At 43.6% G+C, this 26,294-nt stretch overlaps 2 protein-coding genes across 3 annotated transcripts in view; both read left to right on the top strand.

The window, feature by feature from the left end:
- The first annotated feature begins 2,992 nt into the window (after nucleotides 1–2,992).
- aldh7a1 (aldehyde dehydrogenase 7 family, member A1) lies at nucleotides 2,993–10,263 on the top strand. The gene is made up of 18 exons (XM_041897480.2): nucleotides 2,993–3,248; nucleotides 4,263–4,316; nucleotides 4,797–4,862; nucleotides 4,964–5,044; nucleotides 5,255–5,378; nucleotides 5,769–5,901; nucleotides 6,140–6,184; nucleotides 6,417–6,494; nucleotides 6,659–6,756; nucleotides 6,873–6,914; nucleotides 7,185–7,279; nucleotides 7,855–7,939; nucleotides 8,077–8,183; nucleotides 8,530–8,646; nucleotides 8,846–8,943; nucleotides 9,215–9,288; nucleotides 9,374–9,449; nucleotides 9,763–10,263. The coding sequence occupies exons 1-18, from the start codon at nucleotides 3,054–3,056 to the stop codon at nucleotides 9,815–9,817; spliced, it is 1,623 nt and encodes a 540-aa protein (XP_041753414.2). The 5' UTR covers nucleotides 2,993–3,053; the 3' UTR covers nucleotides 9,818–10,263.
- An 85-nt stretch (nucleotides 10,264–10,348) lies between these two features.
- The window catches only part of LOC121581996 (rab-like protein 6), a 45,853-nt gene continuing 29,907 nt past the window's right edge, over nucleotides 10,349–26,294 (top strand). The window contains exons 1-6 of one of the 2 annotated variants that reach the window (XM_045225070.1): nucleotides 10,349–10,697; nucleotides 12,090–12,563; nucleotides 13,610–13,744; nucleotides 15,544–15,591; nucleotides 21,428–21,480; nucleotides 22,524–22,615. In XM_045225070.1, coding sequence (XP_045081005.1) covers nucleotides 12,434–12,563; nucleotides 13,610–13,744; nucleotides 15,544–15,591; nucleotides 21,428–21,480; nucleotides 22,524–22,615 — 458 coding nt within the window. In that variant the 5' untranslated portion in view covers nucleotides 10,349–10,697; nucleotides 12,090–12,433. Of the gene's footprint in view, nucleotides 10,698–12,089; nucleotides 12,564–13,609; nucleotides 13,745–15,543; nucleotides 15,592–21,424; nucleotides 21,481–22,523; nucleotides 22,616–26,294 lie in introns of both variants that reach the window. The other variant, XM_045225069.1, reaches the window with a different exon arrangement.

Below are 26,294 nucleotides of genomic sequence, written 5' to 3'. Positions count from 1 at the left end.
ATACCAGCTGACTGCTTCTTCCCTAAATAGTTATTGCATAGTTTAGAGCTGTGCTTTGGGTCATTGTCCTGTTGTAGGAGGAAATTGGCTCCAATCAACCGCGGTCCACAGGGTATGGCGTGACGTTGAAAAATGGAGTGATAGCCTTCCTTCTTCAAGATCCCTTTTACCCTGTACAAATCTCTCACTTTACCACCACCAAAGCTCCCCCAGACCATCACATTGCCTCCACCATGCTTGAAAGATGGCATCAAGCACTCCTCCAGCATCTTTTCATTTGGTCTGCATCTCACAAATGTTCTTCTTTGTGATCCGAACACCTCAAACTTCGATTTGTCTGTCCATAACACTTTTTTCCAATCTTCCTCTGTCCAGTGTCTGTGTTATTTTGCCCATCTTAATATTTTCTTTTTATTGGCCAGTCTGAGATATGGCTTTTTCTTTGCAACTCTGCCTAGAAGGTCAGCATCCTGGAGTCACGTCTTCACTGTTGATGTTGAGACTGGTGTTTTGCGGGTACTATTTAATGAAGCTGCCAGTTGAGGACCTGTGAGGCATCTGTTTCTCAAACTAGACACTAATGTATTTGTCCTCTTGCTCAGTTGTGCACCGGGGCCTCCCACTCCTCTTTCTATTCTGGTTAGAGACAGTTTGCGCTGTTCTGTGAAGGGAGTAGTACACAGCGTTGTACGAGATCTTCCATTTCTTGGCAATTTCTCGCATGGGATAGCCATCATTTCTCAGAACAAGAATAGACTGACAATTGCTGATGCTCCAGATACTCAACTAGTCTCAAGAAGGCCAGTTTTATTGCTTCTTTAATCAGCACAACAGTTTTCAGCTGTGCTAACATAATTGCAAAAGGGTTTTCTAGTAATCAATTAGACTTTTAAAATGATAAACTTGGATTAGCAAACACAACGTGCCATTGGAACACAGGACTGATGGGTGCTGATAATGGGCCTCTGTACGCCTATGTAGATATTCCATTAAAAATCAGCCGTTTCTAGCTACAATAGCCATTTACAACATTAACAATGTCTACACTCTATTTCTGATCAATTAGATGTAATTTTAATGGACAAAAAAAATTGCTTTTCTTTCGAGAACAAGGACATTTCTAAGTGACCCCAAACTTTTGAACGGTAGTGTATGTTTATGGATATTACTGGGCATGGATAATAGGGATGCAATTCATCTTACCCTTCATCTTGAAGGTTTTATCCCTCCGTGTAACGGCAAACCGTTCTGTTTTAGCTGCATTGTCCTGGTATCTGCCGTGGACTTTAAAGTCCACAATTAACCTATACACCTCTGGATCCACTGTCTTACGTACTGATGGGGAATACACATATTTGCCTGATTTGTTTAATATTAATAGTTAACAATTAATATGCTTAACAATAGTAGAGACATTTCCTAACTACCAATGCTGTACTTTTCATGAGGAGGGTCCCCTCTAGCTCCCTGCAGCTGGTCTGGGTGTGTAGTCAAGGACATGGGATAGAGATAAACTTCAGGAACAGATAGACCTGTATAGACCTGTATTGTTTCTCGTTGCTTCTGAGTAACCTGGTCACACGGTTAAAACAAAGAGCCTCAGAGTGACCACAGTTTTTCAGTTCATCCTGTCTTTTACTATCTTCCAAGTGCGCAGCTGTGTGGAGATATGGGCAGTAACGGAGCTAACGTTATCACTTGTGTGTGCGCTATGACCTGATACACATAGCCACAGGAAGAAAGCAAGATGGCTCCTGATCTGCCCAGGGGGGAGTGGCGTAATTGTATAAAAAGCAGAGATTGTTTTAAGACATTTTGTAGAATTTATGAGGAGCCATCCACATCCTGTGTGACTCTGTATTAACTTCTACCTGCAATTGCATAACTAAAGATATTTTACATATACTCAGAAGTCGTTGTCTGTGTCATTTTCTAAAGCTTAAGGTTTGTTTAAGAATAAGAGAATATCAGCACTGTGCAAATTATCCTCTTCACTGCTACTGCAACAACTTGTGTCAATTATTTGCCCTTTATTTTTTTTACTTTATTTTTTTTACTAATGACTCAAAAAGGTGTGCGTCCATTAACATTGGCTGCATATCCATTATCCTTCTCCCAAAGTGCAGACTTGCACATTTCTTCTCATCCCAGGGATTTAACAAAAGTGTAAAGTAGCTCAAGATGTAGGGCTCTGGTCAAAAGTAGAGCATTATACAGGGATAAGTTATAGGGAATATGGTGCCCTTTTGGGATGCATTCTGTTTTTGAATTTTGAATTTTCTGAATTTGAAAATTCTGAAGTTTCAACAGACTGAACAGTCATGTACCAATGAGATTAATTAGTTGCATTGCAGTCGTGTGTGGTGTTGTTGCCATTCAGCCTCATCTAGCCTTGGTATGGAATAACTGATAAAAATACCTCAGCCTTAGGAAATAATTTCAATTGAAGTTGAAATGTAAAATGGTTAAGGTAAGGGTTAAGGTAAGGGAAGTAAGGGAAGTGGTGGAAAAAGTACACAATTGTCATACTTTAGTAAAATTAAAGTAAATATACCTTAACAGAAAATGACTTGAGTAAAAGTGAAAGTAAAATACTACTTGAGTAAAAGTCTAAAAGTATTTGGATTTAAATATACTTAAGTATAAAACGTAAATGTAATTGCTAAAATATACTTCATTATTAAAAGTAAAAGTATTAATCATTTAAAATCCCTTATAATTTTACTTAAGTACTTTACATCACTGGGTAAGGGTTATATGCCAACCGCTGTTAAACCTCATTGAAGAAGAAGAAGAAGAAGGGTAAGGGTAAGGGTAAGGGTAAGGGTAAGGGTAAGGGTAAGGGTAAGGGTAAGGGTAAGGGTAAGGGTAAGGGTAAGGGTAAGGGTAAGGGTAAGGGTAGAGGTTTAGAGTAGGAACGTCCCAAGGATCCCGGATAGTACTAACCAATTCGGTCTGAAGGCGGTGCTGCGCGTGGACCAATCACTGGCGAATGTCACGAGGCCTAAGTGGAACTTGCGTAGCACGCCGTTTATTGCACCCGATATCCAACCATGCAGCGCTGCTTCACATTAACCATTGTACGGCACTGGGCCCTTCGAAAGAAACTTCTCACAATCAGCTACAAACAATCTGCAGCCATGTCTACACTTCTGATAAACCAGCCCAAATATGCCTGGTTGAAAGAATTAGGCCTGAGTGAAGATAATGACGGTGTTTACAACGGGAACTGGGGAGGCAAAGGAGAGGTAAAATAAGCAAGGGGATTAGCTAGTACACGTTATGTGGGTCCTGGATTCTAAATATAAATCCAGACATGGTTATAAAACACATTGTCTGCAAGCTAGCTAGGCCACTTAGCTTGCCACGTTAAGCTAATAGCCCAAGTTTGACAATTGAGGCAAATCAAAATGTTACGCAAACTTGTCCGAATAGTTTGTTGCTTTGACTTTTGAGGTTTGTCTTCGTTCTTGTTTAATTCATTGACACATTTGCTAGGTTATACAATGTAACGTAAGTAAGCAAATTCAACCAAGTTCAGTTGCTATACTTCAGCGAATATGTCTCCACTGTATTTGGTTAGCATAGAAAACTACCTAGGTAACAGGTTCACTTTGCTATCTAGACACGTCGTGGACTTTCATGATACTGTATACGTGAACCTACTTGACACGGTCCAGCTTGCTAGCATTCATAGCTAGCACATGGTATCTACAGGTAAAAAAAAAAAAGCGTGCGACAGATTTACAGCTGTCAAACTATTACATGACAGACATACATGACTTAATTAGGTAGTTATGAAGTCACTGTAAATGTATACTGTTAACTGTTTGAACTTCTTCCTACAGTTTTCTTTATCTTTTTTTTGCGCACAATGAACGTCTTACCCTACAGTGACACCTATTGGCCAGATATGATAGTAAATAGGACGTTGAATTTGATTCGGTTGATCACTAACTTCAATCTTAGTCATTTTCCCTCAATAACCCCCAATGCAATTGTCAGGGAGTATCATGGTATAACCCATCGACAGCCTTTCATTTTACTGTACACTTATGTATTCTTTATAGACTAACTTATAAAGAGTAAGCTATATAATGTCAAGTATAAGTAGTGGCCAATGCGCTGAAAAGTGCACTGCTCTCTCAGTGGCTTCAGATAACAATGAAGTATCCAATTCAAAGGCTGTGAACTGTATACAGTCATCAATTTCCTGCTCATGTGGTGGGGTGTAATTTTCTAACGGATGTTTGTTCTTCAAGGTCATCACGTCATATTGCCCTGCCAACAATGAGCCCATCGCCAGAGTACGCCAGGTAATGTCAATAAGGTCTCACAGTTCTATCAGAGTAAACCACTGTCACCATTTTGGGATGTAAACCACTGTCGCCATTTTGGGATGTAAACCACTGTCACCATTTTGGGATGTAAACCACTGCTACCATTTTGCAATTTAACACAGAAATTGTGCATGGCCCTAATGGTGGTTTTCTATTAAATTCTACTCACCTAGACGTCAACCTTATTTGTTTAAAAATGTCCGACCAGCTCATTTTCCAAAAGCTTCTGAATGGCCTTGTCTTCAAGGCGTCAGTTGCTACTTAATTGTTCGAGCCAAACCAGGTTTACATTCCTGATGCTTCCCTACAGATCAAAAGTCCAATATTAATCAACAGGCCTGGATTCAGTTACTTTAACTATTTTTCTGTTTTAAAAGTCTCGAAGGAGCCTTACTGATCCCAATGTAAAACGTTAACGTTGGGAAGTTACTGGATACCGCTTCTTCTTTTGATCAGGCAACCATGGCAGAATATGAAGAAACTGTGCAGAAATCGAGGGAAGCCTGGAAGGTGTGGGCAGATGTAAGTATGGTGACTTAACCAAGAACGTGTCCTCATTGCTAATTTCATTTCACCTTTGAACACGCCAACACAAAAAAATCTAATTTTCTTGTCAAATCTAGATTCCGGCCCCTAAAAGAGGAGAGATTGTGCGTCAGATTGGCGACGCATTGAGGAAAAAGATCAAAGTCCTGGGCAGTTTGGTAAGAGCGCTGTAGTCTGTGCTGCAATCACACATTAAAAGGGTTACATAACTACGATGATGAGCTTCACAGTAGCTCCATATACATTGACACAACATCCTAGAACTTGTCTCGTTGGTGCTTGAGGGGAGAGGACAGAACCATGCTAATAAGGGATGCAGTACTCAAAATCGAACAGTGCTCAAAAAGGAAACTGTTTTCTGTTCGTAGGTGTCCCTGGAGATGGGGAAGATCTATGTTGAGGGAGTCGGTGAGGTGCAGGAATATGTTGACGTCTGTGACTACGCTGTTGGACTGTCTCGCATGATCGGAGGTCCAGTTCTCCCCTCTGAAAGTAAGTCTGCAGTTATCAATCAATTTAAATATTGTCTATTTGCAGGAGGGTGGTAGTGGGGTTTAGAAAACAAAGTGTGCAGGCTTTTACTCCATTCCTGCACTAACACTCCTGATCCTACTCATCAGTTGCTCACCACGAACTTGAGAACAGGGCCACAGCTCTAGCATCTGTCCATATAGTCTTATTCATTATGATCTAAAAAAAAAGCTCAACTAATCCTAGATCTGCACTCCTACTCTGAGATGCTTTGTGGATACGGGCCCAGGACTGGAGTACAAGCCTGTGCACACAGTAGTGTTCCAGGACCGATGTTGGAGAATCCTGCGATGATGGTGTTAAAGACATTTAGAAAAGAAAAGTCTTCAGTTATAAGCGATTTCTCTTTAGGACCGGGCCACGCGCTGATCGAGATGTGGAACCCTGTGGGTCTGGTGGGCATCATCACAGCCTTCAACTTCCCTGTGGCCGTCTACGGCTGGAACAACGCCATCGCCCTCATCTGTGGCAACGTCTGCCTCTGGTGAGCGCCCACAGGGTCACGCTGTTAACTGTTCTACGTCACTGAAATGATATTTGTAACAGTTCTTCGTCTCTCTGCCAGTTTAGTTTTGGTAATGTCGCAAATAACTTCTGCAAGGGGACTCGGGCTTCTCTGTAAGGACTCAAACCTGTTTGAAGGGAATCAGGTTCACATTATGGCAGTGTACACAGCTCCTATTCCAGTTCTGCAATGTTTTTGTGTTGAATTTCCTCTTTAGGAAAGGAGCTCCCACCACCCCTCTCACCAGTGTAGCTGTAACCAAGTAGGTGTCTTTGCGTACTTTATCGGAGGTTGAAGAGTTAATGCAAATTCTCTTATTTTAGTTACTGTCATGTTGAAGAGAAAATGTAGACTAAATGTAAATTGTTCATACTCCAAAATGGATGACTCAATTAAACCACCAAACCAATTTTCATCAACACACAGATGGTTAGAAACGTGTAGAATTGGGTTAGATTGTGCTCAGTCGTGCGTGTACACACGTGTTCCAACAGAATCGTGGCCGACGTGTTGGAGCAAAACAACCTGCCTGGTGCTATCTGCTCCATGACATGCGGTGGCGCTGACATCGGGTGAGTCTCCTGCCCTAGTCAAACGCCTATCACTCACTGACTTCTGTCCTTTCTCCTGGTACACTACTCCCTAGAAATGAAAAATAATTGGATTGGTGTAGGCATGGGCAAGAGGGAGTGTCCACCATATTTCTTACACTAGTCATTTCCTTTCGAACCCACAGCACAGCAATGTCCAAGGACGAGCGCGTCGACCTGGTCTCATTCACTGGCAGCACCCACGTGGGCAAGATGGTGGCCATGATGGTGCAGGAGAGGTTTGGTGAGTCGGCACCTCATCGTCCACATTTGTTTCACCTCTCAACCAAACATGACCACATTTGGGAAGCATTGCTTTCTTTAATTTTTTTTATAACATTAAGTGTTTTTTTTGTACAGGTCGTAATTTGCTGGAGCTTGGCGGGAACAACGCCATCATAGGTAAGGGTGTGAAGACACTACATTAAATAGATAGCCAATTATGATTAGGTTGTAGCTTGTTGGTCATTGTCATGATACTGGGACATGATACTCAGTAGTTGTACATGCATGAGCAGACAGATTATGAATTGCCTCACAAAATAGCTGTGAGGCTATAAAAGTATGATAATTACGACTATGAAAATACTAGTCTGTCCATAAAGTTACCAGTCACTTAGATACAATTCCTAAGAAATGAAATGGTGTATAAACGGTTATGTGTGTCTTCAGTGTTTGAGGATGCTGATCTGAGCCTTGTGGTGCCTTCTGCCGTCTTTGCTTCTGTGGGAACTGCTGGACAACGCTGCACCACCACCAGGAGGCTGGTAAGTAGACAGCAACATAAAGGACCACAATGCTCATATCTGACCAATGCAGCACAGGCACACACATATACAGTTGAAGTCGGAAGTTTACATACACTTAGGTTGGAGTCATTAAAACTTGTTTTTCAACCACTCAACAAATGTCTTGTTAACAAACTATAGTTTTGGCAAGTCGGTTAGGACATCTACTTTGTGCATGACACAAGTAATTCTTCCAACAATTGTTTACAGACAGATTATTTCACTTTTAATTCACTGTATCACAATTCCAGCGGGTCAGAAGTTTACATACACTAAGTTGACTGTGCCTTCAAACAGCTTGGAAAATTCCAGAAAATGATGTCATGGCTTTAGAAGCTTCTGATAGGATAATTGACATCATTTGAGTCAATTGGAGGTGTACCTGTGGATGTATTTCAAGGCCTACCTTCAAACTCAGTGCCTCTTTGCTTGACATCATGGGAAAATCAAAAGAAATCAGCCAAAAAAATTGTAGACTTACAATCCAAGGCCCTGTTTGAATTATTTTACACTCCGTTTCTCCTTCCTTTAAGTTACCGATGACTTTGTTTTAGATGCTGCACGGAAGCATCCATGACGTAGTGGTGGAGAGGGTAGCCAAAGCCTACAAACAAGTCCGCATTGGAGACCCCTGGGACCGTAAGTCCTTCTGTAAAATGGATCAGCCAATTCTGTACAACTTTAATACTAAGATGGCTGAACATGAGACCGCAATACAAGTGTGAATCACATGTTGCATGTTGATTTAATATAAATGTCCCCCTTTTCCCCTACAGCGAGCACTATGTACGGCCCGCTCCACACCAAGCAGGCTGTGGACCAGTACCTGGCAGCCATTCAACAGGCTAAGCAACAGGGTGGCACTGTAGTGTGTGGAGGAAAGGTACTGTACTGTGGTCCTACTGTGGAATTAGAGCACCTCTGTGTGATGTGGGCTGTTAGGAACAAACCATGTGTGAAGAAGTCTCTATTGATACTCTGTATGGAGTCTAAAGGAACGTTAATATGCCATTTTAAGAGGACACGCCTTAAGTTGGAAAAATGGCACTTGCACTACACAATCTCTCTCACAATTTCTCTCTAGCATAAATGATCAATTTGGAACCCAGTAGAAAGTGCAAATAAGACTACAAGCCGGTATCTGCTAATGTATGGAATAGCTGTCAATTAAAACCTGAACAGTGGGAGTATCAGAGTTGCAGGCTTTATTGTTTTGTTTTGGTCGCCAGGTGATGGATCGTCCTGGAAACTACGTGGAGCCCACCATCATCACAGGACTGGCTCACGATGCGCCCATCGTTCACACCGAGACCTTTGTCCCCATCCTCTACGTCCTCAAGTTCCAGGTAGGACATCCATTACCTCCTGCCTCAGGAGCCTGGTTAAACCAGATGGAATGCTGCACTCAGTCTGGTTCAACCAGGTAAGCTGTACCCTGCGCAATGTTGAAAACCAGAGAAGGCGGCTACTGGCCCATTTTGGTTCCTGGTTAATCAGGGGGAAAAATCAAATCCCTGCTAACTCTTATCTCTGTTGTCCACTCAGACTGAGGAGGAGGCGTTTGCCTGGAACAACGAGGTCAAGCAGGGCCTCTCCAGCAGCATCTTCACCAAGGACATGGGCAGAGTCTTCCGCTGGCTGGGGTAAGAGCTGGGTGGTGTGTGTGAAGTCCCTCTGATACGACGCAGTAGTTCCAGAATGTTAGTGGGATTTGGGTTGTGGCTGAGGACTGGGTCTTAGCTTGAAAACAGGTTTGATCCACTTGATGGACACCAAGAATACTCCAAAAGCCTCAGGTGGACCACAGCACACAACGCTGTGTATACAGTACAACATCTAGTCTGTGTCTAAGTGGTGTAGACCTTGGGAAATGGAGGTAGGCCTATTCATTGTAAACATGCTTTCTTCCTCTAGACCTAAAGGATCGGACTGCGGCATCGTGAACGTCAACATTCCTACCAGCGGAGCTGAGATTGGAGGAGCTTTCGGTACGTTGGCTGTCTGTCTGTCTGTCTGTAGACTTTTCTTCCCTGTGTGCGTTAGGCTAACGTGTGTGTGTGTGTGTGTTTCCAGGTGGGGAGAAACACACGGGAGGGGGACGGGAGTCTGGCAGCGACTCTTGGAAGCAGTACATGAGAAGGTCCACATGGTGAGTGAATAAAATAAATGCTCTCTGCCAGATCACACCCCACTGGAATATTTCAGTTTGTTCCACATCTCTTTATGGCAGACCCTCTATATCTATCACAGTTGGAACACTGCCATGTAAATTATGTAATGCATAAGCCCCAAATTCACTGCGCTATGAACCATGGTTTTACCAGGGTCTCCCTTCAGTATATTTGCGTTATCAGACTCCTTATAAAGGGCTGGAAAGAATAAACTATTTTAATTGAGCATTGGGAAAATATGGATACTTGATAGAATAGGAAAACTGTCTAACTGTTCTTCTCCCCTTTCAGCACTATCAACTACAGCAAGGATCTTCCTCTAGCTCAGGGAATCAAATTTGAGTGAAGCGGGCACACAAGGAACCAGGACCCAGTCAACCTTGATGAATCCACGAGGGAAACTAAAACACTAACTAACCATTTGGACTTTGCATAGTTTATTCTCCAAAATGCTAAACTTCTGTCCTAGCAACTTTTACAATCAGAAGATTAATTGGAATTGGCCAAGTGGGGCAACCGGATGCATTTGTGCATTTTGGGTTGGTAAAGGTGTTGTAATGTGGTTGTAGAATTTGTTTATTTTGTTGTGACTGTAAGGGTTAGTTGCAAATGGAAAGTTAATACTCCCATTTTCTATTGTAAAGATGTTACATTTGTGCTGAAACTAACCACCCTAGCTGTGCACTTTGTTTGTAGCACTTAACTTTAGTACTCCACTCTGCTTTCTAAAACTGTACCAGTAATACTGTACCAGGTACTTTGTACAAATAAATCATGCCTTTATTTTGGAAAGATTTGATAAATTATTTTAGTGTTAGATTTTTATTGCAGACAGCAAAACAAATTCACAAGCAATATATTGGTGTCTGGCGCACCTGTGAAAATGTTGAATCGTATCACTTCCTATTTCCCATGATAAATTAAGTGGTGTAAATGTCATGCATGTAGCCTAATATGGTCCATATGTTACATAATGCAATACAAACGTGACATGCCTGCCAACTGTTTGTACTGTAGTGTGTACACATCTTGGCTCCACTAGGGGCGCCATGGAGCCTGAAATTAAGGTTTATCCAACTCCTCTTGATGCTCTGCAGTTGCCGTCGGGATGATGAAGGATAACAGACAGCTAGGGAAATGGCTCTTATTGCTTTGAAATGAATGATTACCAGATTTTTTGCATAAACCATTGGGCTGGGATGGTTAGGTCGGCGGCTGACTGTCAGGTAATTTAACAAATTAATTATATAGTATAGGTCGCGAAGCCAAGGATGTAACATTGCTATGTTGTGACTGCTAGTTAGCAAGTTAGCCTCGGCAGAATTGAATACCAATGAACGTGGGCAGTCTTGACACGTAGCAGTAAACACAGGCAGATTTGCAGTAGACCCATTATAAAATCCAGGACATGCACGAATGTAATTTGGGTTGTCGTAGTGTGCACTCGTCAGATTGTTTGAGGAATGTTTCATTGCAAATGTAGGTAACTAGTTAACGTTAGCTAGTTTACAACGTTATAAAGCTGGCTGTCAACTCAGCCTCTGATGTGACACGTGTGAGTAACAGAATAAATGATAAAGGCTGTATAGCCTATGGATGAAACGTGTGAGTGAATGCATGAATAAATATAAAAGTTGTTATAGCTGTTTTTTAAAAATGATTAGTTAATTCTGCTCTAGTGAATTCATAACACTTCTAGCTATTTGACAACTTCAGGTAGCCTAGTTGGATAGGCAAGGACGTGTATAGATCCCCACAGTGGAGGTGTCATAATCCCGATAAACCCAGGGAAATGGTTCAAATCGTTTTTCCAGCATAAAGTTTTTCCCATAGGGGATTTTTTTTTAGAAACACTTAAAATAAGGGCTATGTTTCATGTAGGCTTACCCTGACGTGATGTTTTGATAATCTTGTGAATCTCTCTTGGACAAGGTGACTTTTATCAATATATTCTGCCCTATTTACTCTCAGATTCGAAAATGCTAATTAGCATCAAAGTAGACATCATGCAAAACTACAAATCCCTGCAAGTCATCTCTAGCTGACACATTTGCTAACCGGTATTTTGTCAATTTAAAACTTGTACAACACAGTTCACAGAATTGTCAATTTAAATACATTTAGCCAATTTATTTATTACTACATTTAGCTAACATTAGTTAATCCAGAGATTCTTACCTTTGCCAAGATTCGGCAGTCTCGTTCAGATCATGGCATTTGTAGTTCTTTAATATAGCTAATTAGCATTTCATTTTTGTGGGGTATATACAGGCGTATATATTGATAAGTCTCCTTTGTCCTAGAGACATTTACACAGTTATCAAAATGTCACGCCAGTGTAGCCTACACGAAACACAGCCCTTATTTTAAGTGTTTCTAAAATCCCCTATGGGAAAAATGAATGGTGGAAAAATAATTGGAACCATTTCCCTGTTTGACCGCTAGGTTTTATGGGTATTATGACTCATACTGTGGTAGTCTATAAACAACATGGCATTGGTTCATAAGACCATCTGATATGGCATGCTTACCCGGTACTGCTTTGTCTCCCTGTGTGAACATGTGGGTGAAGTTAAAAATCCATAAATGTATTACAACTTTCTGTCTCTCATTTGCAGATGATATCTACTTGATGGATTCCCATGAATATTATTGTTAGAGTGCAACCAACTGCCTCAATCACTGAAGACTGTTTGACAAAGTATCACCTTGCTTGACAGAACAGGTGCTTCTTGTGAAGGAGTGCTCCAAACTGTCCTCGATTTACTGAACTGGAAAGCAAAATGAAGATATCCCAAACCATAAATCATGACTCTGGTTTACCTGTCGATTTGACGGACGTATAAAATAATCTCTTGATGTTTCGGTGTGTGTCTGCAGGATACTGACTATTTTTCTCACACACACACATTAAAGGACATCTTCTTGTATCAAACCAGAGTTCCAAAAGAGGACCGTCAAGATGTTTTCGGCTCTTAAGAAGCTGGTGGGCACCGAGCCTGGCCAGCTAGGAAACAAAAACATTCCAGCTGGTTTGCAGTCAATGAACCAGAGCCTACAGAGAAGGTTTGCCAAGGGAGTACAGTACAACAGTAAGTCATTCAATATCAAGAAGACCTGAAGCCCGGGATGTTGCCTTAAAGTAAATGTCCAGTGAAAATCTAACTATCATATTCTGTTAACTCATACCCAAATAATGTTGTAGACTCGTTCTACACTCGTATTTGTGGCCAGTGCGTATATTGGAGAAAAAGAAAACACTTCAAACTCTCAAACAGACCATTTCAAACATGCTTGCTATGTCCTCATAGGACATTATGTCATGTTAGCTCATTTTATAAACAGTTTGACTTTTTCATACTCTGTGCTCACACAACTCTGTTAGTACAGTGTTGTAGGACTACTCTGTAGCTCAATTGGTAGAGCATGGCGCTTGTAACGCCAGGGTAGTGGGTTCGATCCCCGGGACCACGCATACGTAAAAATGTATGCGCACATGACTAAGTCGCTTTGGATAAAAGCGTCTGCTAAATGGCATATTATTATAAGATAATTAAAAATGTATCATGGATATCTGATCGCCTTACCTACTGGTCTATTTTTCAATGGGGTCGAAGCAAGTATTGTTTGTTTAGGCCTTGTCTTTTAAATGTCAAAAACAACATGTTCCATGCCTGCAGCAGGATTGCAGGATGCCTGCAGCCATTAATTTGGAAGGAATATTATGTTTTTCGTAACCTAAGTACCTGAATGTTTCTGCACTCAACAACTTTGTCTTATCTGACTAAAGCAGAAACATACTGGCACCCAGGCTGTTTCACATGAAAGGGTTAGTTCACCCAAAATACAAATCAACTCAATTTTATGAAGAGAACCTACCTAGAATGTAGTCTTTGGACCTGGAGAGTTAGCCACCCATAATTTGAATGTGTCTGTTCAAATCAATAGGAGTGGTAGGGTCCCAGTTAGCATACTCCAGTCTGAATACCTAGGCCTAAATCGTGCCTAACTCACCAAATTTCTTCAGGAAGAGTTTGAGCTCTTCCATTATTTCAGTTATTGTTGCGTTCTCTCCATGAGAGTCTTTTGAATAATGTCACAAAAATGTCTCCCTGCTTTTCCCCTCTGTCTCTTTTAGTGAAAATCATAATCCGCGGAGACCGGAACACGGGAAAGAGTGCCCTATGGCACCGACTACAGGGGAAGAAGTTTCTGGAAGAGTACATCCCCACACAAGAAATCCAGGTCTCCAGCATCCACTGGAACTACAAAAGTAAGAAGATGGCGAGTGTGTGTGTGAGAGCCACATACTAGTGGTCCTCTGTAGCTCAGTTGGTGGAGCATGGCGCTTGCAATGTCAGGATAGTGGGTTTGACTCCTGGGACCACCCATATGTAAAATGTATGCACGCATGACTATAAGTCGCTTTGAATAAAAGTGTCTGCTAAATGGCGTATACTATAATGTTATTTGTACATGGCATCAAATTCTATTGGCTATAATACAGTTGAAGTCGGAAGTTTACATACACTTAGGTTGGAGTCATTGAAACTTGTTTTTCATCCACTCCACACATTTCTTGTTAACAAACTATCATCATGGGAAAATCAAAAGAAATCAGCCAAGACCTCAGAATTTTTTTGTAGACCTCCACAAGTCTGGTTCATCCTTGGGAGCAATTTTCAAACGCCTGAAGGTACCACGTTCATCTGTACAAGCAATAGTACGCAAGTATAAACATCATGGGACCACGCAGCCGTCATCCTGCTCAGGAAGGAGATGAACGTACTTTGGTGCGAAAAGTGCAAATCAATCCCAGAACAACAGCAAAGGACCTTGTGAAGATGCTGGAGGAAACAGGTACAAAAGTATCCATATCCACAGTAAAACGAGTCCTATATCGATATAACCTGAAAGGCCGCTCCAAAACCACCATAAAAAAAGCCAGACTACGGTTTGCAACTGCACATGGGGACAAAGATCGTACGTTTTGGAGAAATGTCCTCTGGTCTAATGAAACAAAAATAGAACTGTTTGGCCATAATGACCATCATTATGTTTGGAGGAAAAAGGGGAACGCTTGCAAGCCGAAGAACACCATCCCAACCGTGAAGAACGGGGGTGGCAGCATCATGCTGTGGGGGTGCTTTGCTGCAGGAGGGACTGGTGCACTTCACAAAATAGATGGCATCATGAGGAAGGAAAATTATGTGGATATATTGAAGCAACATCTCAAGACATCAGTCAGGATGTTAAAGCTTGGTCGCAAATGGGTTTTCCAAATGGACAATGACCCCAAGCATACTTCCAAAGTTGTGGCAAAATGGCTTAAGGACAACAAAGTCAAGGTATTAGAGTGGCCATCACAAAGCCCTGACCTCAATCCTATAGAAAATGTGTGGGCAGAACTGAAAAAGCGTGTGCGAGCAAGGAGGCCTACAAACCTGACTCAGTTATACCAGCTCTGTCAGGAGGAATGGGCCAAAATTCACCCAACTTATTGTGGGAAGCTTGTGGAAGGCTACCCGAAATGTTTGACCCAAGTTAAACAATTTAAAGGCAATGACACCAAATACTAATTGAGTGTATGTAAACTTCTGACCCACTGGGAATGTGATGAAAGAAATAAAAGCTGAAATAAATCATTCTCTCTACTATTATTCTCACATTTCACATTCTTAAAATGAAGTGGTGATCCTAACTGACCTAAGACATGGAATTATTACTAGGATTAAATGTCAGGAATTGTGAAAAACTTAGTTTAAATGTATTTGGCTAAGGTGTATGTAAACTTCCGACTTCAACTGTATGTATTTGTATGAAGAAAACAACTGCCCAAGCCTTTCAAAAGGGCTTCCACAGAGAGAATAGCATCGTAGTATAGACCTATGTACTGAGATGTGACTTTTGAACAAAATCGAAAGATTGAACAAACCTTCAGTCTTTCACCATAGGAATGCTGTAAGCTGTAGTCAAATGTTCCCATACTGTTGATTCAGAATTGCCTGACTTGTTACAGTTTTCTTATCAAAGGCATTTTAGTGATTGGTGATTGTGTTTTTTCCCTCTTAGCGACAGACGACGTTGTCAAGGTGGAAGTTTGGGACGTGGTGGACAAAGGTGAGCCTACAGTGTTGCTCAATGTGATTTGCTGTAAAGCAAAAGTGACCAATGTCATCTGCAGTAGGCCGGACTGGGTGCAGGCTTTTGTTCCAGACAAGTAGTAACACTCCTAATTCAATGAATCTACTAATTATAGTTTTCATTTTAGATTAACTTGATCTGGTGTTACTGCAGTGCTTGGTTAGAACAAAAGCCTTTGCCCACATTGCCTCTCTGCAGAGGTGTGTTTACGTTTGGCCAACCGCTTATTTAAAGAAAGCTTACTAAAGTGTTCCTGTTGAATGTAAAACACACGTTCAACAAAATGAGGTATTCATTTAAAAAAAACGGTACAATCTGTAGTTTTGTTCGCATTGAATTCCATGGAATGCTAGTTGACAGTCAATCTGTTACAAATACACTGACATAATTTAAGCCATAACACTGCCATATTGTTTTACGTCTGTCTGTCTGTCCGTCTTTTAAATCTGTAATTTCAACTAACTAAAAAACATTTCCAGATTAAAATTTTGTCATTCATGTTTGTGTTTTCTCATGCATTTTTCACCTCCTGTTGCCCCTGTAGGACAAAAGCCTCCCCTCGAGGGCTTAGGTGAGAGGTAGCCTAGCCTGTGGTATTGGGAACTTGTCTAGACTACCTGTGCAGCTAGGACTGAATCCTAACCTGAGATCTACAACAAAACTTCCACTTTTGTGGAAATCTCCCATTTATGTCAATCTATTATTGATATCAATGTGTGGTTTATTTAGTTGCACTCGTGTATCTCAAGTAGGAATCAGCCCTTGCAGTGACTTTGACATCTTGTCCGGTGTGCTGTGCTTTCTGGAAACATAGGCTGGGCTATATATATATATGGAGTGCTGTGCTTTCTGGAAACATAGGCTGGGCTATATGTATGGAGTGCTGTGCTTTCTGGAAACATAGGCTGGGCTATATGTATGGAGTGCTGTGCTTTCTGGAAACATAGGCTGGGCTATATGTATGGAGTGCTGTGCTTTCTGGAAACATAGGCTGGGCTATATGAATGGAGTGCTGTGCTTTCTGGAAACATAGGCTGGGCTATATATATGGAGTGCTGTGCTTTCTGGAAACATAGGCTGGGCTATATGTATGGAGTGCTGTGCTTTCTGGAAACATAGGCTGGGCTATATGTATGGAGTGCTGTGCTTTCTGGAAACATAGGCTGGGCTATATGTATGGAGTGCTGTGCTTTCTGGAAACAGGCTGGGCTATATGTATGGAGTGCTGTGCTTTCTGGAAACATAGGCTGGGCTATATGTATGGAGTGCTGTGCTTTCTGGAAACATAGGCTGGGCTATATGTATGGAGTGCTGTGCTTTCTGGAAACATAGGCTGGGCTATATATATATATATGGAGTGCTGTGCTTTCTGGAAACATAGGCTGGGCTATATGTATATGTATGGAGTGCTGTGCTTTCTGGAAACAGGCTGGGCTATATGTATGGAGTGCTGTGCTTTCTGGAAACATAGGCTGGGCTATATGAATATGTATGGAGTGCTGTGCTTTCTGGAAACATAGGCTGGGCTATATGTATGGAGTGCTGTGCTTTCTGGAAACATAGGCTGGGCTATATATATATGGAGTGCTGTGCTTTCTGGAAACAGGCTGGGCTATATATATATATGGAGTGCTGTGCTTTCTGGAAACATAGGCTGGGCTATATATATATGGAGTGCTGTGCTTTCTGGAAACATAGGCTGGGCTATATGTATGGAGTGCTGTGCTTTCTGGAAACATAGGCTGGGCTATATATATATGGAGTGCTGTGCTTTCTGGAAACATAGGCTGGGCTATATATATATGGAGTGCTGTGCTTTCTGGAAACATAGGCTGGGCTATATGTATAGAGTGCTGTGCTTTCTGGAAACATAGGCTGGGCTATATATATATGGAGTGCTGTGCTTTCTGGAAACATAGGCTGGGCTATATATATATGGAGTGCTGTGCTTTCTGGAAACATAGGCTGGGCTATATGTATGGAGTGCTGTGCTTTCTGGAAACATAGGCTGGGCTATATGTATGGAGTGCTGTGCTTTCTGGAAACATAGGCTGGGCTATATGTATGGAGTGCTGTGCTTTCTGGAAACATAGGCTGGGCTATATGTATGGAGTGCTGTGCTTTCTGGAAACATAGGCTGGGCTATATGTATGGAGTGCTGTGCTTTCTGGAAACATAGGCTGGGCTATATGTATGGAGTGCTGTGCTTTCTGGAAACATAGGCTGGGCTATATATATATGGAGTGCTGTGCTTTCTGGAAACATAGGCTGGGCTATATATATATGGAGTGCTGTGCTTTCTGGAAACATAGGCTGGGCTATATGTATATATATGGAGTGCTGTGCTTTCTGGAAACATAGGCTGGGCTATATGTATGGAGTGCTGTGCTTTCTGGAAACATAGGCTGGGCTATATGTATGGAGTGCTGTGCTTTCTGGAAACATAGGCTGGGCTATATATATATGGAGTGCTGTGCTTTCTGGAAACATAGGCTGGGCTATATGTATGGAGTGCTGTGCTTTCTGGAAACATAGGCTGGGCTATATGTATGGAGTGCTGTGCTTTCTGGAAACATAGGCTGGGCTATATGTATGGAGTGCTGTGCTTTCTGGAAACATAGGCTGGGCTATATGTATGGAGTGCTGTGCTTTCTGGAAACATAGGCTGGGCTATATGTATATGTATGGAGTGCTGTGCTTTCTGGAAACATAGGCTGGGCTATATGTATATGTATGGAGTGCTGTGCTTTCTGGAAACATAGGCTGGGCTATATGTATATGTATGGAGTGCTGTGCTTTCTGGAAACATAGGCTGGGCTATATGTATATGTATGGAGTGCTGTGCTTTCTGGAAACATAGGCTGGGCTATATGTATATGTATGGAGTGCTGTGCTTTCTGGAAACAGGCTGGGCTATATGTATATGTATGGAGTGCTGTGCTTTCTGGAAACATAGGCTGGGCTATATGTATATGTATGGAGTGCTGTGCTTTCTGGAAACATAGGCTGGGCTATATGTATATGTATGGAGTGCTGTGCTTTCTGGAAACATAGGCTGGGCTATATGTATATATATGGAGTGCTGTGCTTTCTGGAAACATAGGCTGGGCTATATGTATATGTATGGAGTGCTGTGCTTTCTGGAAACATAGGCTGGGCTATATGTATATGTATGGAGTGCTGTGCTTTCTGGAAACATAGGCTGGGCTATATGTATATGTATGGAGTGCTGTGCTTTCTGGAAACATAGGCTGGGCTATATGTATATATATGGAGTGCTGTGCTTTCTGGAAACATAGGCTGGGCTATATGTATATGTATGGAGTGCTGTGCTTTCTGGAAACATAGGCTGGGCTATATGTATATGTATGGAGTGCTGTGCTTTCTGGAAACATAGGCTGGGCTATATGTATATGTATGGAGTGCTGTGCTTTCTGGAAACATAGGCTGGGCTATATGTATATGTATGGAGTGCTGTGCTTTCTGGAAACATAGGCTGGGCTATATGTATATGTATGGAGTGCTGTGCTTTCTGGAAACATAGGCTGGGCTATATGTATATATATGGAGTGCTGTGCTTTTCTGGAAACATAGGCTGGGCTATATGTATATGTATGGAGTGCTGTGCTTTCTGGAAACATAGGCTGGGCTATATGTATATGTATGGAGTGCTGTGCTTTCTGGAAACATAGGCTGGGCTATATGTATATGTATGGAGTGCTGTGCTTTCTGGAAACATAGGCTGGGCTATATGTATATATATGGAGTGCTGTGCTTTCTGGAAACATAGGCTGGGCTATATGTATATGTATGGAGTGCTGTGCTTTCTGGAAACATAGGCTGGGCTATATGTATATGTATGGAGTGCTGTGCTTTCTGGAAACATAGGCTGGGCTATATGTGTATATATATGGAGTGCTGTGCTTTCTGGAAACATAGGCTGGGCTATATATATATATATGGAGTGCTGTGCTTTCTGGAAACATAGGCTGGGCTATATATATATGGAGTGCTGTGCTTTCTGGAAACATAGGCTGGGCTATATATATATATATGGAGTGCTGTGCTTTCTGGAAACATAGGCTGGGCTATATATATATGGAGTGCTGTGCTTTCTGGAAACATAGGCTGGGCTATATATATATGGAGTGCTGTGCTTTCTGGAAACATAGGCTGGGCTATATATATATATGGAGTGCTGTGCTTTCTGGAAACATAGGCTGGGCTATATATATATGGAGTGCTGTGCTTTCTGGAAACATAGGCTGGGCTATATATATATGGAGTGCTGTGCTTTCTGGAAACATAGGCTGGGCTATATATATATGGAGTGCTGTGCTTTCTGGAAACAGGCTGGGCTATATATATATGGAGTGCTGTGCTTTCTGGAAACATAGGCTGGGCTATATGTATATATATGGAGTGCTGTGCTTTCTGGAAACATAGGCTGGGCTATATGTATATATATGGAGTGCTGTGCTTTCTGGAAACATAGGCTGGGCTATATGTATATATATGGAGTGCTGTGCTTTCTGGAAACATAGGCTGGGCTATATGTATATATATGGAGTGCTGTGCTTTCTGGAAACATAGGCTGGGCTATATGTATATATATGGAGTGCTGTGCTTTCTGGAAACATAGGCTGGGCTATATGTATATATATGGAGTGCTGTGCTTTCTGGAAACATAGGCTGGGCTATATGTATATATATGGAGTGCTGTGCTTTCTGGAAACATAGGCTGGGCTATATGTATATGTATATGGAGTGCTGTGTGTAGCCACGTTGTAGCCATGGCCAATGGTTTTGTTCTATTGTTAAAAACAAGCAAAAAAACCTTCAGTGGTTTGGTGATAAGTAGCCTAAATGAAGATGACTGGACCATGAAGTGACTCTGAAGGGTTGGGATTAGAAGGCCTATGTGGTAGAATAGTGGTGATAACATTAAAGTTAGACCAGTAGATATGACAACATCACTGTACATAGCAGGGCAACTTCGTGCTTACAGAAATGAACAACAACCAAATCTGCCAAGATTACTGTCGCTATTGTCTCAACGGAGGGCACCAATTGAAGAGATAAGTCTTGACAGATTTAAATGATGTGGTTGTTGATAAATGTAATCAGGAAGACACCCGCTGTGTATGTCATGTTGCTGAGTTTACCTTTAATGTAGACTGTTGATGGATAGTATTTATATTGTAATAGTGCTGTTAGTAGATTCATGACTTTGTTTTGACATTTCTCCTCAAATGACAGGTAGTGAACACAGCAGAGAGCTGCATTTGTTAGGTGCCATTTTGAAATAACATGACCTGCTTTTCTCTCATCTTGATTATAAATACTATATATACTTTATTGTCCATTTACATGGAAATTCATTTTGTGAAGTCCGCATACAAATAGAGAAACACAACACACTATAAATAGACTTCATGATTCGGGTGGGACAGCCTCTTTCTGCCAAACACAATGTCAGCTGAATGAAAAACATTAAGAAACTATTTTAAGTTTCTCTGCATCACAATACATCTGGAGAAAATATTACTTGAATATAACTTGCTTGCCGTTGTGGTTGAGCAAATGCCCATATTGATAAATGATCAATATGTTAGACACATGGAATTGATTTGCACATAGGCCTAAATATTTTAGCATACAGTTACCCACTGCTACTTGAAGTGTGTGCTGTCTTTCCTCTTATGCATTTTGGTATGCTATACGTCCTCTGTGTCAAACCACGGTAAGTGCCTCTCCTTAATTGCTTTTCTGCCTCGCTAATTGTAATCTCCTGTTTTCCCAACTACTGCAGGGAAAGGCAAGAAGCGAGGAGAAATGCTGAAAACTGAGAATGAACCCCAGGAGGTAAGTCCCATATTATTGTTAATCATCAATAACAAATGACCTTAATTTCTTACCTTGTCTTTTAAAATACATCCCAAAGAGAATCCCCGCTTGAAGAGCGCTCATAACAGACCTTAAAGTGTTATCTCCCTAGCCATGTCAACTGTGTCCTTTACTTAATTAATACCTTATATAATATATTTAAGCAAAAAGGCACAAAGGGGTGTGGTATATGGCCAATATACCACGGCTAAGGGCTGTTCTTAAGCACGACGCAACGCTTGGAGTTTGCCAAAAGGCACCTGAAGGACTCTCAGACCATTCTCTGGTCTGATGAAACCAAGATTGAACTCTTTGGCCTGAATGCCAAGCGTCACGTCTGGAGGAAACCTGGCACCATCCCTACAGTGAAGCATGGTGGTGGCAGGGACTGGGAGACTAGTCAGGATCGAGGGAAAGATGAACAGAGTAAAGTACAGAAAGATCCTTGATGAAAACCTGCTCCAGAACGCTCAGGACCTCAGACTGTGGCGAAGGTTCACCTTCCATCAGGACAACGACACTAAACACACAGCCAAGACAATGCAAGATTGGCTTCAGGACCCGATCGAACATCTCTGGAGAGACTTGAAAATAGCTGTGCAGCAACGCTCCCCATCCAACCTGACAGAGCTTGAGAAGACTGGGAGAAACTCCACAAATATAGGTGTGCCAAGCTTGCAGCATCATACCCAAGAAGACTCGAGGCTGTAATCGCTGCCAAAGGTGCTTCAACAAAGTACTGAGTAAAGGGTCTGAAACTTATGTAATTGTGATATTTCCATTTTTTATTTTTTTATAAATTTGCAAACATTTCTGAACCTGTTTTTGCTTTGTCATTATGGAGTATTGTGTGTAAATTGATGAGGGGGAAAAAACTAATGTAAACCATTTTAGAATAAGGCTGTAACGTAACAAAATGTGGAGAAAGTCAAGGGGTCTGAATACTTTCCGAATGCATAGCTCTGGATATCAATGAATGAAGGCCTAATGGAGGATGGTTTTCTCCTCTGTTGTGTTACTAGAATGAGACTGAGATGGCTCTGGATGCAGAGTTCCTGGATGTGTACAAGAACTGTAATGGAGTCATCATGATGTTCGACATCACCAAACAATGGTGAGCCTCTCTGTCTCTCTTTCTCTTTAGCTCTCTCCTGTCCTCTTTCTGCTTTTACCTTCTATAGATCCCTCTCTTTCTCCCTGTCTGACTTTCTTTCTGTTTCTCCTTCACAATACACATCATGTAAAATTACTTGGGCTACAGAGCAACTAGACAGTCAAGAATCCAATTATATCTGGGTCAGTGTGTGACAGCCAGTGGTACGACTGTCTGACCCAGGTCAGTGTGTGAAAGCCAGTGGTACGACTGTCTGAACCAGGTCAGTGTGTGACAGCCAGTGGTGCGACTGTCTGACCCAGGTCCGTGTGTGAAAACCAGTGGTACGACTGTCTGACCCAGGTCAGTGTGTTACAGCCAGTGGTACGACTGTCTGACCCAGGTCAGTGTGTGACAGCCAGAGGTACGACTGTCTGACACAGGTCAGTGTGTGACAGCCAATGGTACGACTGTCTGACCCAGGTCAATGTGACAGCCAGTGGTACGACTGTCTGACCCAGTTCAGTGTGACAGCCAGTGGTACGATCTGACCCTACGATCTGACCCAGGTCAATGTGACAGCCAGTGGTACGACTGTCTGACCCAGGTCAGTGTGTGACAGCCAGTGGTACGATCTGACCCAGGTCAATGTGACAGCCAGTGGTAGAACTGTCTGACCCAGGTCAGTGTGACAGCCAGTGGTACGATCTGACCCAGGTCAGTTTGACAGCCAGTGGTACGACTGTCTGACCCAGGTCAGTGTGACAGCCAGTGGTACGACTGTCTGACCCAGGTCAGTGTGTGACAGCCAGTGGTACGACTGTCTGACCCAGGTCAGTGTGTGACAGCCAGTGGTACGACTGTCTGACTCAGGTCAGTGTGTGATAGCCAGTGGTACGACTGTCTGACCCAGGGCAGTGTGTGACAGCCAGTGGTACGATCTGACCCAGGTCAATGTGACAGCCAGTGGTAGAACTGTCTGACCCAGGTCAGTGTGACAGCCAGTGGTACGATCTGACCCAGGTCAGTGTGACAGCCAGTGGTGCGACTGTCTGACCAAGGTCAGTGTGTGACAGCCAGTGGTGCGACTGTCTGACCCAGGTCAGTGTGTGACAGCCAGTGGTGCGACTGTCTGACCCAGGTCAGTGTGTGACAGCCAGTGGTACGACTGTCTGACCCAGGTCAATGTGACAGCCAGTGGTAGAACTGTCTGACCCAGGTCAGTGTGACAGCCAGTGGTACGATCTGACCCAGGTCAGTGTGACAGCCAGTGGTGCGACTGTCTGACCCAGTTCAGTGTGACAGCCAGTGGTACGATCTGACCCTACGATCTGACCCAGGTCAATGTGACAGCCAGTGGTAGAACTGTCTGACCCAGGTCAGTGTGACAGCCAGTGGTACGATCTGACCCAGGTCAGTGTGACTGCCAGTGGTACGACTGTCTGACCCAGGTCAGTGTGTGACAGCCAGTGGTACGACTGTCTGACCCAGGTTAGTGTGTGACAGCCAGTGGTACGACTGTCTGACCCAGGTCAGTGTGTGAAAGCAAGTGGTACGACTGTCTGACCCAGGGCAGTGTGTGACAGCCAGTGGTACGACTGTCTGACCCAGGTCAGTGTGTGAAAGCCAGTGGTACGACTGTCTGACCCAGGTCAGTGTGTGAAAGCCAGTGGTACGACTGTCTGACTCAGGTCAGTGTGTGACAGCCAGTGGTGCGACTGTCTGACCCAGGTCAGTGTGTGACAGCCAGTGGTACAACTGTCTGACCCAGGTCAGTGTGTGACAGCCAGTGGTAGAACTGTCTGACCCAGGTCAGTGTGACAGCCAGTGGTACGATCTGACCCAGGTCAGTGTGACTGCCAGTGGTGCGACTGTCTGACCCAGGTCAGTGTGTGACAGCCAGTGGTATGACTGTCTGACCCAGGTCAGTGTGTGACAGCCAGTGGTACGACTGTCTGACCCAGGTCAGTGTGTGACAGCCAGTGGTACGACTGTCTGACCCTTGTCTGACCCAGGTCAGTGTGTGACAGCCAGTGGTACGACTGTCTGACCCAGGTCAGTGTGTGACAGCCAGTGGTACGACTGTCTGACCCAGGTCAGTGTGTGACAGCCAGTGGTGCGACTGTCTGACCCAGGTCAGTGTGTTACAGCCAGTGGTACAACTGTCTGACCCAGGTCAGTGTGACAGCCAGTGGTACGATCTGACCCAGGTCAGTGTGACTGCCAGTGGTACGACTGTCTGACCCAGGTCAGTGTGTGACAGCCAGTGGTACGACTGTCTGACCCAGTTCAGGTGTGACAGCCAGTGGTACGACTGTCTGACCCAGGTCAGTGTGTGAAAGCAAGTGGTACGACTGTCTGACCCAGGGCAGTGTGTGACAGCCAGTGGTACGACTGTCTGACCCAGGTCAGTGTGTGAAAGCCAGTGGTACGACTGTCTGACCCAGGTCAGTGTGTGACAGCCAGTGGTGCGACTGTCTGACCCAGGTCAGTGTGTTACAGCCAGTGGTACAACTGTCTGACCCAGGTCAGTGTGACAGCCAGTGGTACGATCTGACCCAGGTCAGTGTGACTGCCAGTGGTACGACTGTCTGACCCAGGTCAGTGTGTGACAGCCAGTGGTACGACTGTCTGACCCAGTTCAGTGTGTGACAGCCAGTGGTACGACTGTCTGACCCAGGTCAGTGTGTGAAAGCAAGTGGTACGACTGTCTGACCCAGGTCAGTGTGTGAAAGCCAGTGGTACGACTGTCTGACTCAGGTCAGTGTGTGAAAGCCAGTGGTACGACTGTCTGACTCAGGTCAGTGTGTGACAGCCAGTGGTGCGACTGTCTGACCCAGGTCAGTGTGTGACAGCCAGTGGTACAACTGTCTGACCCAGGTCAGTGTGTGACAGCCAGTGGTAGAACTGTCTGACCCAGGTCAGTGTGACTGCCAGTGGTGCGACTGTCTGACCCAGGTCAGTGTGACTGCCAGTGGTGCGACTGTCTGACCCAGGTCAGTGTGTGACAGCCAGTGGTACGACTGTCTGACCCAGGTCAGTGTGTGACAGCCAGTGGTACGACTGTCTGACCCAGGTCAGTGTGTGACAGCCAGTGGTACGACTGTCTGACCCAGGTCAGTGTGTGACAGCCAGTGGTACGACTGTCTGACCCAGGTCAGTGTGTGACAGCCAGTGGTACGACTGTCTGACCCAGGTCAGTGTGTGACAGCCAGTGGTAGAACTGTCTGACCCAGGTCAGTGTGTGAAAGCCAGTGGTACGACTGTCTGACCCAGGGCAGTGTGTGACAGCCAGTGGTACGACTGTCTGACCCAGGTCAGTGTGTGAAAGCCAGTGGTACGACTGTCTGACCCAGGTCAGTGTGTGAAAGCCAGTGGTACGACTGTCTGACTCAGGTCAGTGTGTGACAGCCAGTGGTGCGACTGTCTGACCCAGGTCAGTGTGTGACAGCCAGTGGTACAACTGTCTGACCCAGGTCAGTGTGACAGCCAGTGGTACGATCTGACCCAGGTCAGTGTGACTGCCAGTGGTACGACTGTCTGACCCAGGTCAGTGTGTGACAGCCAGTGGTACGACTGTCTGACCCAGGTCAGTGTGTGACAGCCAGTGGTACGACTGTCTGACCCAGGTCAGTGTGTGAAAACCAGTGGTAAGACTGTCTGACCCAGGGCAGTGTGTGACAGCCAGTGGTACGACTGT

The sequence above is a fragment of the Coregonus clupeaformis genome, chromosome 15 (genome assembly GCF_020615455.1).
Source record: "Coregonus clupeaformis isolate EN_2021a chromosome 15, ASM2061545v1, whole genome shotgun sequence".
Lineage (NCBI taxonomy): Eukaryota > Metazoa > Chordata > Actinopteri > Salmoniformes > Salmonidae > Coregonus > Coregonus clupeaformis.
The sequence above is the reverse complement of the archived record's forward strand: the minus strand, read 5'-3'. Positions and strand labels throughout refer to the sequence as shown.